A 20,697-nucleotide genomic window follows, 5' to 3' on the forward strand; every position below is an offset into this window, starting at 1 on the left:
TGTCTTTAAAGTCCACCAAGACGGTTAGTTGGTTGATTGGAATGCAGTGACAAGGGAAGAAAATAGTAGATAGGAGAGGGGATAACTAACAACTGAAGGAATGGAGTTAACATTTACTGAGATGGGAAGACATCGGAGCATCAGGCTTGGGACTTGTTAATTTCTACATGCCTGTTAGATAGCCAAGTGGAAGTGACATGTGGGCAGAAGGGAATATATGGTCCACAAGTCAACCTGGCTACTGGTATCAATGTGGGTGTTACCAGCATATAGATTGTATTTCAAGTCATGAGACTATCAGGCATCCCCAAGGCAGAAAAGGAGACAACCCAGACTAATGCTTCAGCAACACCACCATTAGTAGACCAGAGAGAAGAGAAGGAACATTTATTATTTACAGAAATTCAAACAGTAGAGGAAGCTCCACAGGGCAGAAGTAGGAATTGTGAGTGGATGTTGCAAGGCACAGATTTTGGCTCAATATACCAGACAACATTCTAACAACTAAAGCTGTTAGCAATAGTAGGGGCTATCTCCTTGGTTTGGGAGTGTTCACAAAAGCTGATTGACTCATCACTCAGGATCCAAGGCTATCAGCAAGGGAAGAGAAGGAAGACTCCTGTTAAGTTTTATATCACCCGTTAGGTACATAGTGTGTGGTAATAAATAATATCACCAAAAACTATCTATATACTCTATACATGTAAACTAAGTTGAGGATTATGGCAACCACTTACTTAAATCAAAGTTAACCAAATATATTTTTGCTTGAGATGGCTGATAAAATCGAATCTCAAGAGATTGTCCCCAGTGTCCTCTCCTGACTTCTCATGTTATCTTTGAGTTTAGAGACAGTCTTTTTTTTTTGAGACGGAGCCTCGCTGTGTCACCCAGGCTGGAGTGCAGTGGCTTGATCTCCGCTCACTGCAAGCTCCGTCTCTCGGGTTCACGCCATTCTCCTGCCTCAGCCTCCCAAGTAGCTGGGACTACAGGCGCCCAAGACAGTCTTTTAATGTAATGGTAATCCTTAACTTCTGGGTCTCCAGACCATAAGTCATTTTTGATGCCCACTTCTGTAGAAGACACTACTTCGAGAACAGAACCAACTGTACCAGAGAATTCACAGCTCTGTGAGGATTCAACTCTATTATTATATATGTGGGGGTGGGATGATGGGAGGAAAAGAGGTCAAAAGGAAGAGGTGATTGATAGCAAGTGGGTAGAAGATTTGCTTAAAATGTCTTATTTTGGACCAGAACACCCACAAAATGTTCCACTTTAAAATGTTATTACAGAAAGGATATGCATAAAATAAAAATAAAAAGTTTTGCAAGAATTATTATTGATAATCATCAGTGAGAAGGTTTATATCTCCATTAGAGAAAAACATAATGTTTTTCTTTTCTTTTCTTTTTTTTTTTTTTTTGAAGCAGAGTCTCACTCAGTCCCCCATGCTGGAGTGCAATGAATGGTGCGATCGATCTTGGCTCACTGCAACCTCCACCTCCCAGGTTCAAGCAGTTCTCCTGCCTCAGCCTCCCGAGTAGCTGGGACCACAAGCACACACTGCCACACCGGGCTAATTTTTTGTATTTTAGTAGAGACGGGGTTTCACCGTGTTGCCCAGGCTGGTCTCGAACTCCTGAGCTCAGACAATCCACCCACCTCTTAATATTTTTCACACTTAACACATGAGACACTTTAAATTCTAAGTCCACTACTTTATCTTTGCACCTCCATCTACTAAAGAGATTTTTATGTAATTTTAATATTAGGAAGAGATAGGTTTATTTATTTTATCCTACTTCATCCCACAAAAATTGAAAGGTAACTTTTCAACAGTTAATACCACTTTGCTAGCATCCATCACAACTCTGAAGTGACCTGGAGACTCGGTCTGATTCAGAGTTGGAGAAAATGGCAATGACTTCAAGATAGGAAGGCTCAATGGAATTTCACAGAAAAGCAAATTTCACAGGGCAATAAAATAAGTTGTATTTTTTTTTTCCTTTTTTGAAAGCACTAGGTATTCTCAAATATTTGATTTTCTCTTCAGGATATTATTTGAAAAATAAAAAATAAGATGAGGGAAATAGACTATTTTCACTCATTTATAAGATTTATACAAAGAGAAAATCATATAATTCTTGTGGTAAGGAAGACTTTTTTAACAGCTTAAATGAAAAACATGAAGTGGGAGTTGGATTGACTGATAATTGCAGTGCAAAAAATCAAGAGCCCTGGAGAAAGAAAGAGTTAGAACATAAAGTATATCACTTGTGTTTCAAAACACCTAACTTTTTCTTTTCTCACTCCACTCTCAAATCACAGAAAACTAAAATGACAAAAGCCCCAAATACCTTCTCAGTCCTTCTCAACCTTTCAGAGCATGGCACGCATAGAATTGAGAATGTTCTGAGATTCACTGTAGTAAGCTGACAAGGCTGCTTCTAGCCAGAGGCAACCTCCTCTGGAAGTCTCAGGTGTAATTCAGTCTCATCTGCACCTTTGTCACTGCACTTAGTCTCCTGAACTGGGGCATTATCTTTTTATCAAATCAAAAATGGCACCAAGTTTTGAACAGGTTGTGCTCCTTCCTTAGCAAGTGTAGACGACAGCTAAACAAAGGACGGCACAAAGTACAGATGCTGAGAAAATCACCCAGTGTGGAGTCTGCCCAACTGTGGGCACTGCTGCCGCCCGTAGGCAGCTGCGTCAAGTGCATTCTTCTCCTCTGGGTTCCTAGGCCAAGCTAGGAAAAGGATAGAGGCAGATAATTTCCTAACACTGCTTTTCAGCCTCACTAGATAAATCCCCTCCACCCTTTATTCTTCTCCCTCCTCCCTCCTCCTTCCCAGAGGCACAGTTTAGAGAGACTCTAGATCCTGGGCTCAAGATACAGTGGACTTTTGTGGCTCCCAGAAAACACTGAATTCAAAACAAACCTCTATAGTTTAAAAAAAAAAAAAAATCCCAGCGTTTTCCCCTAGCTCTGATAGGGACAATAATTCTGGAAAGTCAGGTTCAGGCTTTTAGATGCAAATAGATCTTTTCCCATATGTTTTGAATTGCTAAAACAGAAAGAGTGGAAAGAATTTTGAAACAAACAAGACCCCTGACCTACTGGATCTGCGGTCTGGCCTCTACCTCCCTCACAGGCACTGCTCATCCCACCTAGGCATGGCTGGATACTTGAGCCATGCTCCAGCTGTGTTGGCTTCTTTCAGTTCCTCCAGTGCCCCTTGCTTCTTCCTGCCACAGGGTCTTTGCATAACTTTTTCCACTTGCAACTCTCTTCTCTTTTCCTTCAACGTCTTCCCCATTTGCCAGATTAACTTCTGTAGATCCTATACATCTCAATTCAGACTTTGTTTGCACCAGTCACATTCCCTGACCTCTGTGACCAGGCCAACCCCGTACTAAAAATATTCTCCCTCCAAGCATTTCCAGTTATCACTTTGCATTTCTTCCTTTGTTGTTTTTGATTAATGTCTACATCCCCCACCCAACTGTAAGCTCCTAGATGACAAAGACTTGTTCTCTTTAACCTTCTCATTATTCCCCTAGCACCTCCAAGTATAGTTGGCCCATCACACAGCAGGTGCTTAATAAATATTTGATGATTTCTTTAATGAGTGAATGAATGAAACTGTTGGTTTCATTCACCTTAGTCTCCCTCAAATGTTTTCCAAAAGAGTTACTAATAGTGTGAAAGGTCTTCTGATGAAGAATGCCACTCGGTAGTTTTAACTCAGTAAGTAAGAAAGAATCATAAAACTCAACTAGGGCATCGACAAAATGAAAGTACAGTCAACAACCAAAATTGTCCCTTTTAATTTTTCTTCTAGGAATTTAAGAAAAGAAGGCAAATTTAGCGCCAATGGTCCCTATAAGTGAGCCCTAGGCCATATCTGATGCTTTTTATTTTAGGATCATTTCCAAAACTAGTTATAATGATTTTATTTGATAAAGTGAAATTCATCCCAATCTCTAGAGGGATACTCAGTCTCTAAATGTTTCAGTGGTGCCATGATCTTATTTTTAAAAAGAGTCACACTTAGACCTAGATGGTATGTTAACGAATATATAAAGTTTGAATTTTTGTATAATTTTTATATTTAGTTAAACTTTCTGTTTTAAAAAGGAAGTCTGGTATCTTGGGAATTCTAAGACCGTTTACCAAACTTATTCTGCATTGAAGATTGGAGTATGAGGTTTTGTGGGAGCTTGGTATCATTTAGTATTTTATGAGCAATAATATGAATGGTAAGATAATTTTAGGAAGTGGTAGACAGATTGGATTCACTTGGAACACAGCCAGAAATATCAATAAATGACTATTTACTAATTCAGAAAAGATGATGATTCTAAGCCTTTTAAAATGCATTTTTAAAAACTGTTTTACAAATCAACAAGAAAATAAAGGGGGCAAAGGGCATGAATAGACAATGCTCAAAAGAAGATATACAAATGGGAGAGAATCCACAGACCCTGTGTGTAGGAAGCAGATTGTTCCTGCAGGCCCCAGGAGACAGCCAGAAAACTCTGAAGAAAAGTACATAACCTCTTGGGAGCTCTAGGGCCCTACCTAGCACCTGATCCTCCCTATACTACCACAGCTGATGCTCTCTTGAAAGTGCCATCTCCTGGCAGGAGGCCAACCAACACAAAACACTGCAATAAACAAATCTACAACTAAGGACCCTCACAGAGTCCATTTCACTTCCCTGCCACCTCTACTGGAGCAGGTGCTGCTATACATGGCTGAGAGACTGAAGATGGTTTACATCACAAGACTCTGTGTAGAGACCCCCCACTTCCAGCCCAGACCCCAGCAGCTCCACTGGGTGGCTAGATCCAGAAGATTAATAACAAGCACTGCAGTTTGCCTCTTGGGAAGCCACATCCCTAGAAGAAGGGGGAGAGCACAGCATCAAGGGAGTGTAGTGTGGGACAAAAGGATCTGAACAACAGCATTTTAGCCCCAGATCTTCCCTCTGACATAGTCCACCCAAATGAGAAGGAACCAGAAAAACAATTCTGGTAATATGACAAAACAAGGTTCTTTCACACTCTCAAAAAATCCCCCCAGCTTACCAGCAATGGATCCAAACCAAAAAGAAATCCCTGAATTGACAGAAAAAAAATTCAGAAGGTTGATCATTAAGCTAATCAAGGAGACACCAGAGAAAGGTGAAGTCAAATTAAATGAAATAAAAAAAATGAGATATGAAGGGAAAAATCTTCAGGGAAATAGCATAAATAAAAAAACAATCACAACTTCTGGAAATGACGGACACACTTAGAGAAATGCAAAATGCGCTGGAAAGTCTCAGCAATAGACCTGAACAAGCAGAAGAAAGAACTTCAGAGCTCAAAGACAAAGTTTTTGAATTAACCCAATTCAGTAAAGACGAAAAAAAGAATTTAAAAAAATGAAAAAAGCCTCCAAGAGGTTTGGGATTATGTTAAATGAACAAACCTAAAAATAATGGATGTTTTAAGGAAGAAGAAAAATCTAAAAGTGTGGAAAACATATTTGTGGGAATAGTTGAGGAAAACTTCCCTAGCCTTGCTGGAGACCTAGACATACAAGTACAGGAAGCTCAAAGAATACCTGGGAGACTTATCACATAAAGATCAACACTCAGGCACATAGTCATAAGGTTATCTAAAGTCAAGACAGACGAAATAATCTTAAGAGCTGTGTATTCTATGGAAGTGGGCATCGAAAATGATTTATAGTCTAGGGACCCAGAAGTTAAGGATTACCATTACATTAAAAGACTGTATCCAAACTCAAAGAGAACATGAGAAGTCAAGAGAGGACATTGGGGACAATCTCTTGAGATTTGATTTTATCAGCCATCTCAAGCCAAAATATATTTGGTTAACTTTGATTTAAGTAAGTGGTTGCCGTAATCCTCAACTTAGTTTAGATGTATAGAATACATAGACAGTTTTCTGGTGATATTATTTAATACCACACACTTATGTATCTAATGGGTGATATAAAAAGCTTAACAGGAGTCTTCCTTCTCTTCCCTTGCTGATAGCTTTGGATCCTGAGTGATGAGTCAGTCGGCTTTTGTGAACACTCCCAAGCCAAGGAGATACCCCCTACTATTGCTGACAGCTTTAGTTGTTAGAAGATTGTCCTGTATACTGAGCCAGAAATCTGTGCCTTGCAACATCCATTCACAATTCCTACTTCTGCCCTGTGGAGTTTCCTCTACTGTTTGAATTTCTGTAAATAATAAATGTTCCTTTTCTTCTCTCTGGCCTACTAATGATAGTGTTGCCCAAGGATCAGTCCGGGTTGCACTTAAGGCAGTGCTAGGAGGCAAATTCATAGCCTTAAATCCCTACATCAAAGAGTCTGAAAGAGTACAGATAGACAATGTAAGGTCAAACCCCAAGGAACTAGAGAAACAAGAACAAACCCAACTCAAACCAACAAAAGAAAAGAAATAACTAAGATAAGAGCAGAGCGAAATGAAATGGAAACAAACCAAAAAAATTACAAAAAATAAATGAAACTAAAAGCTGGTTCTTTAAAATAATAATAAAAAAAGACAGACCATTAGCAAGATAGACCAAGAAAAGAAGAGAGAAGATCCAAATAAGCTCAATTGGAAACAAAACAGGAGATATTACAACCAATACCACAGAAATGCAAAAGATCATTCAGGGCTACTATGAACACCTTTCTGTGCATGAACTAGAAAACCTAGAGGAGATGGATAAATTCCTGGAAATATACCACCCTCTTAGATTAAACCAGGAAGAAATAGAAACTCTGAACAGACCAATAAGAAGCAGCAAGATTGAAATGGTAATTTTAGAAATTGCCAACAAAAAAGTCCAAGACCAGATGGATTCACAGCTGAATTCTATCAAACATTCAAAGAAGAATTGGGACCAATCCTATTGACACTGTTCCAAAAGATAAAGAGGGAATCCTCTCTAAATCATTCTATGAAGCCAGTATCACCCTAATACCAAAACCAGGGAAGGACATAACCAAAAAGAAAACTGTAGATCAGTATTCCTGATGAATATAGAAGCAAACATCCTTAACAAAATACCAGCTAACTGAATTCAACAGCATATCGAAAAGATAATCCACCATGATCAAGTGGGTTTCATACCAGGGATGCAGGGATGGTTTAACATATGCAAGTCAATAAATGTGATACACCACATAAACAGAATTAAAAACAAAAATCACATGATCATCTCAATAGACCCAGGAAAAGCATCTGACAAAATCCAGCAGTGCTTTATGATTAAAACCATCAGCAAAATCAGCACAGAAGGGTCGTACCTTTATATAATAAGACTCATCTATGACAAACCCAAAGCTAACATAATACTGAATGGGGAAAAGTTGAAAGCAATCCCCCTGAGAACTGGAGCAGGACAAAGATGCCCACTGTCACCATTTCTATTCAACATAGTACTGGAAGTCCTAGCCAGAGCAATCAGACAACAGAAATAAAAGGCATCCAAATCGGTAATGAGGAAGTCAAACGGTCAGTTTGCTGGTGATATCATTGCATACCTACAAAACCCTAAAGACTCCTGCAAAAAGCTCCTAGATCTGATAAATGAATTCAGCAAAATTTCAGGATACAAAATTAATGTACACAAATCAGTAGCTCTGTGATACACCAACAGCAAACAAGATGAGAATCAAATAAAGAACCCAACCCCTTTTACAATAGCTGCGAAAAATTAAAATACTTAGGAACAAACCTAACCAAGGACATGAAATACCTCTCTACAAAGAATTCTATAAAACACTGCTGAGGGAAATTATAGATGACACAAACAAATGGAAACATGTCCCATGCTCATGGATGAGCAGAATCAATATTGTGAAAATGACCATACTGTCAAAGCAATCTACAAATTCAATACAATTCCCAGCAAAATACCATCATTGTTTACCACAGAGTTAGAAAAAAACTATTCTAAAATTCATATGGAACCACAAAAGAGCCTGCGTAGCCAAAGCAAGACTAAGCAAAGAACAAATCTGGAGGCATCACATTACCTGACTTTATACTGTAAGGCCATAGTCACCAAAACAACATGGTACTGGTATAAAAATAGGCACATAGCTCGATGGAACAGAATAGAGAACCCAAAAATAAAGCCAAATACTTGCAGTCACTGATCTTTGACAAAGCAAACAAAAACAAAGCAGGGAAAGGATACTCTATTCGACAAATGATGATGGGATAATTGGCAAGCCACATGTATAAGAATGAAACTGGATCCTCATCCCTCACCTTATACAAAAATCAACTCAAGATGGAACAAGGACTTAAATCTAAGACCTAACGCCATAAAAATTATAGAAGATAAATCAGAAAAACCATCCTGTAAATTAGCTTAGGCAAAGACTTCATGACCAAGAACCCAAAAGCAAATGCAACTTTGTTTTTACAAAGATAAATAGGTGGACTTAATTAAACTAACAAGCTTCTGCACAGAAAAAACAAAAACAAAAACAATCAGCAGAGTAAACAGACAACCCACAGAGTGGGAGAAAATCTTCACAATCTATACGTCTGACAAAAGGCTAATATCCAGAATCTACAAGGAACTCATACAAATCAGCAAGAGGAAAACAAACAATCCCATCAAAAAGTGGGCTAAGGACATGAATGGACAATTCTCAAAAGAAGATATACAAATGGCTAACAAACATATGAAAAAAATGCCCAACATCACTAATGATCAGGGAATTGCAAATCAACACCACAATGCAATGCCACCTTATTCCTGCAAGAATGGCCATAATCAAAACATCAAAAAATAATACATGTTGGTGTGGATGTGGTAAAAGGGGAACAATTTTATGCTGTTGGTGGGAATGTAAACTAGTACAACCACTACGGAAAACAGTGTGGGGGTTCCTTAAAGAACTAAAAGTAGAACTACCATTCGATCCAGCAATCCCACTACTGGATATCTACTCAGAGGAAAAGAAGTCATGTGAAAAAGAAACTTGCCCAAATGCCTATCAGTGAATGAGTTCGTAAAGAAAATGTGACACACACACACACACACACACACACCATGGAATACTACTCAGCCATAAAAAGGAGTGAAATAATGACATTTGCAGCAACCTGGATGGAGTTAGAGACCATTATTGTAAGTGAAGTAACTCAGAAATGGAAAACCAAACATCGTATGTTCTCCCTCATAAGTGGGAGATAAGCATTTGAAAGCAAAGGCATACAAATGATACAAATGGACTTTGGAGACTCAGGGGAAAGGGTGGGAGGGGGGTGAGGGATAAAAAACTACACATTGGGTACAGTGTACAATGCTCAGGTGATGGGTGCACTAAAATCTCAGAAATCCCCACTAAAGAAATTTTCAATGTGACCAAACACCTCCTATTCTCCCCAAACTACTGGAATAAAAATAAAAATATCAAGAAAACTGTTTTATTCCTTAAAGTGATTTTCTTCTGCTATTTTGTTTGTTTTGATAATGAGGTGAGAAAAGATATGAAGGACAGCCAGAGTGCTTATACCATTAAAAGATATATTAATTGATGGTTTTTCTTGAACTAAATTGAAAGTAGCCAACTTTCTTGCCCTAAGAAGATCACAAATTATTATAATTACCTGCAAGGACATTTGATACTTAGTGTGTTCTACTGGTTCTGAACAAAGTCAATGCCATATTAACTAGTAATTTAAAATATTAGGCTGGGTACCGTGGCTCACGCCTGTAATTCCAGCACTTTGGGAGGCTGAGGCGGGTGGATCACAAGGTCAGGAGTTGGAGCCCAGCCTGACCAACATGGTGAAACCCCATCTCTATTAAAAATACAAAAATTAGCTGGGTGTGGTGGCGCGTGCCTGTAATCCCAGCTACTCAGGAGGCGGAGGCAGGAGAATCGCTTGAACCCAGGAGGCAGAGGTTGCAGTGAGCTGTACTCCAGCCTGGGTGACAGAGCGAGACTCCGTCTCAACAACAACAACAACAACAAAAATCAGCCGGGCATGGTGGCAAGCACCTGTAATCCCAGCTACTCAGGAGGCTGAGGCACGAGAAGCGCTTGAACCCAGGAGGCGGACGTTGCAGTGAGCAGAGATCATGCCATTGGGCTCTAGTCTGGGCAACAAGAGTGAAACTCCATCTCAAAAAAAAAAAAATATATATATATATATATATATGAAAGTTATTGAAAATGATATCTAATTGTATTTAGGTGTTTTGACTTTGTTTCACTCCAATTTTTTATGATTTTCAAAATAAGTTATTTTAAAAACAATTATTTTTAAGATAAATTTATTATGGATGGCATAAATATTTTTTATTCCTTTTGTCTGTTAACTTCACTGTGGGATGTTTAACTTTTTATGTGGCAAGTTTACTCACATTGCAGTACAATGCTTCACAAAGAAATAAATTGCCTTTAGAGAGTAAGGTTGCACCCAGTGCTGCAACAGATCAGAACTTGCCATGTCAGGTGTGAAACTCAGACTCCCTGTATAGTGGATCCAAAAAGCAGTTTGTGGCACACTATTCATTTTCCTTAGAGTTCTTTGGCTGGGAGCTATTAGCAATGCCTAGAGAAAACATCTGACCCTTGCCAGTATGTGTCTCTGGCCTGCACAGGGTGGGAGGGTTGATTTCACTAGAGCCAACAGGATGAGTCCCCACAGGGCAGCATACACAGTAGCTGTTGTAGCAGAAGAAATGAGAAATGCAACAGGTCTGCAGGTTAGAATGCTTGTTCTTGTCCTCTCTTCTTGTTGAATGATCAGTAACACATCCTTTACTAATGATGGGTAGCAGGTTAAAACTCAAAACTAACTTGGAAATCAGCTATTTGGATTCATTTACAGTTTAGAGGTAAAAAACCAAGATCCAGAAAATGTAAAAGACTCTCTCAACATATTTCTATATTTATGTTTAAATGTCAGTATGGGGCTTGATAGTATTTCAGACCGAATAAGATTCTCTGATGTAAAGACCTGGATGGAGAAGGACTAATGCATGTGTAATATGCATGCTCAATATCTGTGCATTCGGCTCCTTGACTGGAACAGCTCCCAGAGACAAAAATAGGCAATAGCCTTCCCGCAATGGCAGCATAATCTGAGTTCCCCTTTGCAAGTGAAAGTTCACTGTCAGGGCTGTTGTGCTCAAAGACACTTTCTGTGGGGTACAGATTGCCCCAGAGAATGAAAGCTAACCTGGCACAGTGAATGATGGTAGTTGGTATCAGCCATGCATGTTTCTTAATTTTGTTAATTAAACCTTAAAAGAAAAGTTTTCTAGGAATAATTCATCTGTAGATTTAAAAAAAGGTTTTTGGCTACAGATACATTTCCTTAAAGGGTGCATCTTGCTGAATTGCTGTGTAGAGTGCTAGAATGCACACCCTCCTTTCACCGTACAGGTATCTTTAGCTCATATAGGGGGCACTTCAAAAAGTTTGTCAGAAAATGGTGAAAGTGATGAAAAAATATAAACTTTATATCTAAACATAAACTGCATCAAGGTCAAGACACTTTTGTAAGTGATAACACCAGCCATTTAGTCTATCCCTAGAGAACTGAGGATCCTGGGAATTTAACCATGTCAATGCAGTCTTTTTTACATTATTAACTGAAAAAAATAAGTGTTCTTTGTAGAGATTTGAAGATAAGGAAACAAAAAGAAGTCAGAAGGAACCAAGTTACTACTGTAAGGTAGCTGCCTGATGATTTTCTATTGAAAGTCTCACCAAATTGTCCTTGTTTGGTAAGAGAAATGAGCTTGAGCATTTTTGTGGTGGAGAAGGATTCTCTGGTGAAGGTTTCCTGGGAATTTTTCTGCTACAGCTCTGGCTAACTCTCTCAAAACAGTCTCATATGAAACACATGTTATTTTTCTTTGGCCCTCCAGAAAGTCAACAGGCAAAATGCCTTGAGCATCCAAAAAAACCATTGCCATGACACTTGCTCTTTACCAATCTGCTTTTGCTTATCCTGGGCCACTTCTACCTCTTGGTAGCCATTGCTTTGATTGTGCCTTGTCTTCAGGATTATACTGGTAAAGCCATGTTTTATCTCCTGTTATAATTCTTTGAAGAATCAGGTTCAGGCTTTCAATCCCACTTATTTAAAATTTCCATTGAAAGCTCTATTTTTGTCTGCATCGATCTGGGTGCAACAGTGTTGTCACCCATCAAGTGGAAACTTTGCTCAACTTTTAATTTTTCAGTCAGAATTGTGTAAGCTGAACTCACAGATGTCTGTGGTGTTGGCTATTGTTTCTGCTGTTGACAGTCCTCATCAATTAGGCCATTAGCAAGATTAATTTTTTTCTCAAAAATTGACGTGGATAATCTGCCACTGGGGCTTCATCTTCAACATTGTCTTATCCCTTCTTAAAATGAGTTATCCACTTGTATACTGTTAATTTCTTTAGAACATTGTCCCCACAAACTTTTTATAAAGCCTCAATGATTTTGCCATTCTTCCACACAAGCTTTACCATAAATTTGATGTTTGTTCTTGCTTTGGTTTTAGCAGAATTCATGTTGCTCAGATAGAGGCTCTTTTCAAACTGAAGTCTTAGCCTTTTTAGTGTCTCAGACTAGATCCTGTTTGGACATGTTATGACAAGTTAGTACAAGTTTATTTTGGTACAAAAAATTGTGAGATTCATGCATAATTTTTTATAATATGCATTTTCCATGAACTTTTTGAAGACTCCTCATATTTTATGTAGCCCAGCTTCTACAGGGAAATTGGAACATGATGAGAGTTAAGGGATAGTTTGGGAAGAGCTCAAATTGGAACATGATGAGAGTTAAGGGATAGTTTGGGAAGAGGTCAGTGGAATGCCCAGAGTATTCCTTCCTGTGTGGTAAATCCACAGTCCCATGAGGATAGCCTCCTTCCAGAGCTCACTTTTTTTTCTTTCTTTTTTTTTTGAGGTGGAGTCTTTTTCTGTTGCCCAGGTTGGAGTGCAGTGGCGCCATCTCTGCTCACTGCAACCTCCACCTCCTGGGTTCAAGCTATTCTCCTGCCTCAGCCTCCCGAGTAGCTGGGATTACAGGCACCTACCACCATGCCTGGCTAATTTTTTTGTATTTTTAGTAGAGACAGGGTTTCACCATGTTGGCCAGGCTGGACTCAAACTCCTGACCTCAGGTGATCCACCTGCCTCGATCTCCCAAAGTGCTAGGATTACAGGTGTGAGCCACCACGCCCAGCCCCAGAGCTCATCTTGATAGGTAACACTGAATGTGACATTTCCAGCCAGCATGGACAGAGACTCCTGTTTACTTGCATTCCAATCCCCATCCCAGAGAATGGTGTGGTGTCCTCATCCCCAAGGCCTTCCTTAAGCAGCCATCAACATTAATCAAGAAGCTCCTTCTTCAGGAACGCTGCTGGCACCTACAGCACTTGTGTTCAAAATCAAGAAAGGCCACTCTGGACAATAGGCCTGAGCTCTATTTCTCCATAGATGGTGGGGCTCTCACTTTCCCTTTTCTTCTGTTGTTAGTTAGGCAAACAAATAACACCCTTAGTACTCAGGAAAAGTGCCTGGATCCAGTTAATTACCCATTTTCACAAATCTAAGGTAATAAAAATATAAAAGATACTGCTATTCTCCACACCAGGGCTGTTTTATGGCTGAGAAAGCCTTCCTTTTTCACAACAGCGGGCAGAACTAATACAAGCTGCCTCACTGTGCACAGATAAGTTCCCCTTTCTTAGTTCATGACCTCAAGCTGATTGGGATCAGCTGCTCTCTGGAGACCTACATGCATCTCTCAATGCCAGGACATGTGCCAGGGCACCTCCTAGCTCCTGCTGCAACCGTCCAGTCTAGATACTTGTCAACCCTCCTCACCATCTGCGCTGGTTCCCACCCTGCACACTGTCAGACCCACACACTCGCTGACCCACCTGCTCCCAGCAGGTCTAGATCTCAAGGCAGCATACTTGTGACTTTTTTCTCCCTTGTTATGCTTAACTTTCATTTCTTTCTTTTCTCTGTACAAAGCTCCGTTTGAAGTACTGCGTCTTTTGTAGCAGAGATATAGCTCTGTGTACTTGATTTGAGCAGTACCATGATATTCTGACATAGAATATTAAAGTTAATAGTGTTATTTTATGCATCCCAAACACAGACTATAATCTCTCCTACTAAAATAGACTTAAGTATTTATAGGTTCATACTGTGGTTTGGGGAGAGAAGATTGATTATAAAACTGTTCAGAAATTTTTTTGATGAATTTATTTCTTTCCCATTGCTTGATATTAAAATATAAATATTGACTAAGCTCTAATTTAACACAATTTTCACTTTTTCTGCAGCACCTGAAATTCTTAGAGGTTGTGCCTATGGACCTGAGGTGGACATGTGGTCTGTAGGAATAATCACCTACATCTTGTAAGTGAAGAAAAGCAATATTTATGTAAATTATTTACCTTTCTGTGACATTTTCTAGATACCTCTAATTCTCATAAAAACCATAAAGATTACTTTTTGCCTTTTTGTGATTTTCTGTTGCATACTAAATGCAGTTAGTGATAGAATTTCCTGAAAATGAACATTGCATTTTATTTTGTAATTTTCTTGAGACCGGAATTCTTGTCCAGGGCTTTCCCTATGTCTATATCCACTATGTAATGTACAGCAGATTTAGGGAACAATTTATTACTTGACAATAGTAAAGAATATGAGCCCAGGACCAGCTGTGTAAACTTGCTCTTGTTTTACTTATTTGCATCTCATATGAAATTATCAGACTTAGTCCTTTTAAACAGGCAAATGACTATTTAATTTCTTAAGCAATTCCAAACTGGTATATTTCTTATCAGGAATATTTTAAATGAATTTTTAGCTATCAATTTTGTTTCTTTTTTCTGTTAGGTTTTCAAGGGTCTTAAATTTTAACACCCTACACAAATTTCTTGGGAGAAAAAAAAAATTAGTGAAATATTTTAATCTCTGGATCCCCAACTCCATTCCTGAGCTCCTGTCTAATAAGAAATAAGGAGTTTCATGAAATTTGCCAAAGACATCGTGGAACTGCAGGTGGTGATGAAAAGATCAACCAAATAGAAGAGCGTCTGAGAAGGAAGAATACTGTAGAACAACTAAAAAATAAGATATCGATGCTTTCAAGAGTTTGGTTCAAAACAAGGAGACTTAGTTGCCATTTAGAGAGTACTACAAAGTTAGTTGTCGGAATGCATAATATTCAAATTTAGAGAAATTTTGAAGGGTTTGAAAGTAGGTATACTAGTCTACCTGGGCTGACATAACAAAATATATAGACTGGGTGGCTTAAATAACAGAAAGTTATTTTCTCACAGTTTTAGGGGGCTGGAAGTCCAAGACCAGAGTGTCAGCACAGTCAGCTTCTGCTGAGGGCCCTCTGCTGGCTTGCAGATGGCCACCCTCTCACGGTGTCCTCACATGGTGGGGAGAAAGAGAGAGCAAGCTCTGTGGACTCTCTTCTTATGAGGGGGCTAATCCCGTGAGGAAGACCCCACTCTCGGACCTCATCTAAACCACATTTTCTCCCAAGGGCTCCATCTCCAAATAGTATGACATTGGGAGCTGGGGCATCAACATATGGATTTTGGGGTTGGAGGGGGGAATACAATTCAGTCCATAGCAGAATGCTTTTAATTAAAGTTGTTTTTAACTTAATAGTGATCTTAAAAAATTCAATGTCCAGGTGATATGGAGTAGGAATGGGCTAACTGTGGAAGGGCCCACAAGCACATTAGCAAACTCTAAGTTTACCTGATATATGATGGTTGATAGCCAAGACAAAAAGTTTTAACAAGCAACTGATCAAATAGCCATCCACTAATATGTGATACAAAAAGATATTTTGTGTGCTCAATTCCTTGTGTCTTTAGAAAAGCTTGAGAGGGGCCGGGCGCAGTGGCTCATGCCTGTAATCCCAGCACTTCAGGAGGCCAAGACGGGTGGATCACGAGGTCAGGAGATTGAGACCATCCTGGCTAAGATGGTGAAACCCCGTCTCTACTAAAAATATAAAAAATTAGCAGGGTGTGGTAGTGGGCGCCTGTAGTCCCAGCTACTCGGGAGGCTGAGGCAGGAGAATGGCATGAACCCAGGAGGCAGAGGTTGCAGTGAGCCGAGATCGCGCCACTGCACTCCAGCCTGGGTGACAGAACTCCGACTCAAAAACAAAAAAAAAAAAAAGAAAAAGAAAAGCTTGAGAGGAATTTGGAGTGGTAAAGAATCCTGTTGTTGTCCCCAAAATGTAGGTTTGCCCCTAAAGTATAAATATACCCAATTTATGTACCAATGTACCAACAATTGGTAGGTACATGTTGAAATGTACTGGGAGGCATTAAGTATTAATGATATGAAAGAACTTGGAGAGATGGAAGTAGGAAATTAAGTTACATTTACCCAGAAAAATTGGAATGTGGAATGCATAAAACTTAATGATATCACTGACATGGGAAAATGAAGGGAAAAATATAATTACTTGAGAAATATTTTATTGTAACCCTGAAGATAATTCTAAAAATCCATCCTATCCCCTAGTCCATTGCCAAATTATACAAACTATTTTATGTATTTCTTTTATCTTTATACACTTAAGGTAATTAATTAATAGGTTTAGCTGAAAGTAAGAGTGGTGGCCTCCAAAATGAAAATAACAGTGCTGCTTACAACTAATATTCTTTAGTTTTTGGCTAACTTCTGTCAGGCCCTAAGCCTGAGGACGTTTTATTTACTCTGTAGTTCATTAATAATTGGTGAAGTCCACTGGCAAGGTCGACTGGCACATTTTCTCTAGTGGGTTGTGCCACTGGATCTCTGTATCTCCTTTATTGGATTGGTTTAATGCACACTTAGTGGCCTGCTGGGCACCTGAGACTATGACCTCTAACATCTCACTCATTTCACCAGAGTGGCTTGGAGACAGACAGAGTAGAGTACAGAAGTAACCAAATGAAGAATTAGAACTAAAGATCCATTTTGTTAATGCTTCCTGGAAAAGTAAATCTTACAATGAAGCTACATTATAAGCTTCAGTCAGATTCTTTCTTCTGTCTTCCAAATGTTGAGGCATTTGTTTTACTGATATTTGTCTGTATGTATATAAACTCTGGGGCTCTTTTTTTTAATAAAGCCATGAATAGACATTGGATTCTTCCTATCGACGTAAAGAATTCTGTTACCTCTTTTGTCCCTCTTCTTGTGGCTACTGCTGCATTTTAACTTCACTCTTTGCTTCTTCTTTTTTGTGTGTGTGTATGTGTGTGTGTGTGTGTGTGTGTGTGTTTGAGATGAAGTCTTGCTCTGTCTCCCAGGCTAGAGTGCAGTGGCACAATCTCGGCTGACTGCAACCTCCGCCTTGGGTTCAAGTGATTCTTCTGCTCCAGCCCCCCAAGTACCTGGGATCACAAGCATGTGCCACCATGCCCAGCTAATTTTTTGTATTTTTAGTAGAGATGGGGTTTCACCATGCTGGCCAGCCTGGTCTCGAACTCTTGACCTCGTGCTCCACCTGCCTCAGACTCCCAAAGTGCTGGGAGTACAGGTGTGACCCACTGCACCTGGCCCACTCTTTCCTTCTTAAGAATTCTAGCTTGTCACCACCAGGCTATTGATACGGCCTTGCTATTTCTAAGAATGCCATTAGGCTGAAAATGAAGGCCATTCTATTTTTTCTCCCAGGAATTCTCGTATATTTACCTTTTATACCTAAACCCTCTGCCCCTACAGACAAAAGCTGCAGGACTGGGCCTTATGATCTGATCAGAAATCAGACAATATCAGATTCAAACTCTCTCCTTCAGCTTTCAACAGTATAGTTCTGCCCTAAGGCTGGAAGTTGACACCTTTTACCTCTGTCACCAAAACACAAAGTCACTGATAGGATTGAAATGAGAGAAAAGGCATTTGAGCACTGTTACTCTTGAGTGGTCGTTTTTGTCTCTAGATTTTCACAAGGGGAAATACAAGGAAACTCCTAAACTAAGTCTAGAAAGCTGGCTCATTTCTCCATGACTAACTGCAACAGGCCATAGGTTTCTAATGTTGTGGAGAGCAGGGCAGGGCAGGCAAGGCCAGACTCTCGTTGTCAAGGTGAGGATGTGTGCCCTGTCTCACCTTAGGCTGCTCTTCCACAGGCGGGTCAGGAGCGGAGCAGGATTCTCTGTGCAGACTGCTCAGTAGGGAAAGGGAGAATGCATTGGCCCAGGCCTCTGCACTGTCAGGCCTTGCATTTTTCTCGCTGGCTCCAGAATATCTGGAAGAGACAAACATTCTCCCAGTGGGACATTCTGTGAGCAAAAGGACATACGAAACTGCTTCTTCCTAAAAACTCATTGTATTAGGATGCACTTTAATTTTTCATGCTATGTACCAACCTGCCCAGCTTGAGTGAAGCCTTTGGGAAAATGTCTTTCATTCATCCTCCCTCCCACCCTCATTTTTTTTCAAATGGAACACATGCAACACATGCCCTGGCGTGGGCTTTTTTAAGCAGTTCCCTCTTGCTCCCTACTGATTTTAGAACTTCCACCCATCTATAAACAGTGGATGCTTGGTGGTCCCAAACAACTCGCTTTTCCTTTCTCTCTTGTTAAGATGCCCAAGATAGTTCTCTGTCCCTTTTATCCCACTTTTCCCATTCATTTTTAAGTTGACTTCATGGTAGAAAATGATACGAAGAATGAGGTAAATTGAGGGTGCTCATCTCTTTGGCTGCATGTGGTGACTATATTAATCTTATACATCTTTTAAGGTCATTCCCTGACAATAGTTTCAGCTTCTGTCTTTGTTCACTGTGAAATCCAAACTGGAATGATATGGAAATATCATAAAGCTTTATTCATTTCTATGGAGGATTTCATAGAATAGGGCAGAATAAAAATAAGTGAACATTTCTAATTTCCACTTGTTAATTTCTTTACTCTCAAAATCCCAGCTCTTCCCTTTCATACTAAATTGGAAGTCTATTCAATCTCTGTCTGCCTGTCTGTCTGTCTTCTCAATACCCGTCAAAAAATCCATGGAAAGGCTTTGGCATAATGTCTATAATGTTAGCTATTATTATTATTGTTTTTCTGTGTAATAAGAATTATAATAATAATTATTATTACACAGTAATTATAATTATTATTATAGCTTTTTGTAGAAATCCTAAGTTGGTTTTATATTAATTCCTACTTCCTGGGGACTTGATTGTGTGTTTACACTATAAATAGTGAATTGTAATAAGGCAATTGCATACTTAAGCTGAGTAGACTTGCTTCCATAGCAGGAAGCAGTGAAAAAGAACAGTCCTGAATTCCTACAGAAATTTGATGAAATATACATGAGCTTTTAAAGATATTTTGTTCTCTATATTTTGTTCCTCTAGACTTTGTGGATTTGAACCATTCTATGATGAAAGAGGCGATCAGTTCATGTTCAGGAGAATTCTGAATTGTGAATATTACTTTATCTCCCCCTGGTGGGATGAAGTATCTCTAAATGCCAAGGACTTGGTAAGTGTAACCAAAACAAAATGAAACAAAATGAAATAAATTTATTTTTAACTAATTAATGGTCGGTACAATTTTTAAAAATTTTAATCTTATTAATACCATATTTTCTTTCAATTTTAAAGTATTTTTAATAAAATTAGTTCATTAATACATTTTCCTTAGAGAATAAAAACTAGATATGTTTTTGACTCATCACTAGTTGAATTATCATAAACTACAATTACTATAGTATTAATGAGCTTTTACTACCCGATAAGTATAAAAACCTTGCTTATGAAGAAAGCTGTGCTGGGTGAATTCAAACACAATTTACACAGAATTCTGTTTTAACATGGCTTGCAATTGCCTAGAATTTAGATATACTTCATTTCTTTTTTGTTTGTTTGTTTTTGAGACAAGGTCTTACTGTCACCCAGGCTGGAGTGTAATGGCATGATCATGGCTCACTGTAGCCTCCAACTCCTGGGCTTAAGCAATCCTCCCACCTCAACCTCCTGAGTAGCTGGGACACAGGTGCATGCCACCACACCCAGCTAATTTTTGAAAGTTTTTTGGAAATATGGAGTCTTGCTATGTTGCCTAGGCTGGTCTCAAACTCCTGCCCTCAGGTGATCCCCCCACTGTGGCCTCCCAAAGTGCTGGGATTACAAGTGTGAGCCACTGCACTCAGCCTAGATATACTTCAAGTAAAACAATATTGCTTCCTGAAATTTCATCAAATTTATTAAAATATCCTGATAGTATCATAAGTCCAATTATGCATCATTGGCATTATAAGAATGTTCCACTGTGTTAATAGTTCATTTTGTTTGTTTGTTTTTATATTGCTTCTCACTTAAGTTAATATTGACATTTGTTTGCATTCAGGAAATCCATACCTTCTGGGGAGGTCACTCACCTCTTATAAAATAAAGAGGATGCTAACATGAGATTGAAACATTTCTCATCAATCCACTAGAGAACAACCACGCAGACATAATCAAAAGCTGACTTTTGAATCATAGAAGGTTAGATGTAGAAGAGGTCTTAGGAGGCATCTAGTCCTCCTCTCATTTTAAAGATGAGAATGCTAAAGAGTAGAGAGGCGAAATGACTGCTAAGGTCACACAGCTTCCCAGCAGCAAGACATTATTAGGGCTGATCCAGTTGTCCAGACTCCCTTTCC

General features: G+C 39.2%; 1 protein-coding gene across 2 annotated transcripts in view; it reads left to right on the forward strand.

The window, feature by feature from the left end:
- CAMK4 (calcium/calmodulin dependent protein kinase IV) overlaps positions 1-20,697 on the forward strand; it is a 262,172-nt gene that overhangs the window by 227,374 nt on the left and 14,101 nt on the right. For both annotated transcript variants that reach the window (XM_054488028.2, XM_063665128.1), the window contains 2 exons: positions 14,355-14,430; positions 19,406-19,532. In XM_054488028.2, the coding sequence (XP_054344003.1) occupies positions 14,355-14,430; positions 19,406-19,532 (203 nt within the window). The remainder of the gene's footprint in view (positions 1-14,354; positions 14,431-19,405; positions 19,533-20,697) is intronic.

This window comes from Pongo pygmaeus, chromosome 4 (genome assembly GCF_028885625.2).
Source record: "Pongo pygmaeus isolate AG05252 chromosome 4, NHGRI_mPonPyg2-v2.0_pri, whole genome shotgun sequence".
Taxonomy (NCBI): Eukaryota; Metazoa; Chordata; class Mammalia; order Primates; family Hominidae; genus Pongo; species Pongo pygmaeus.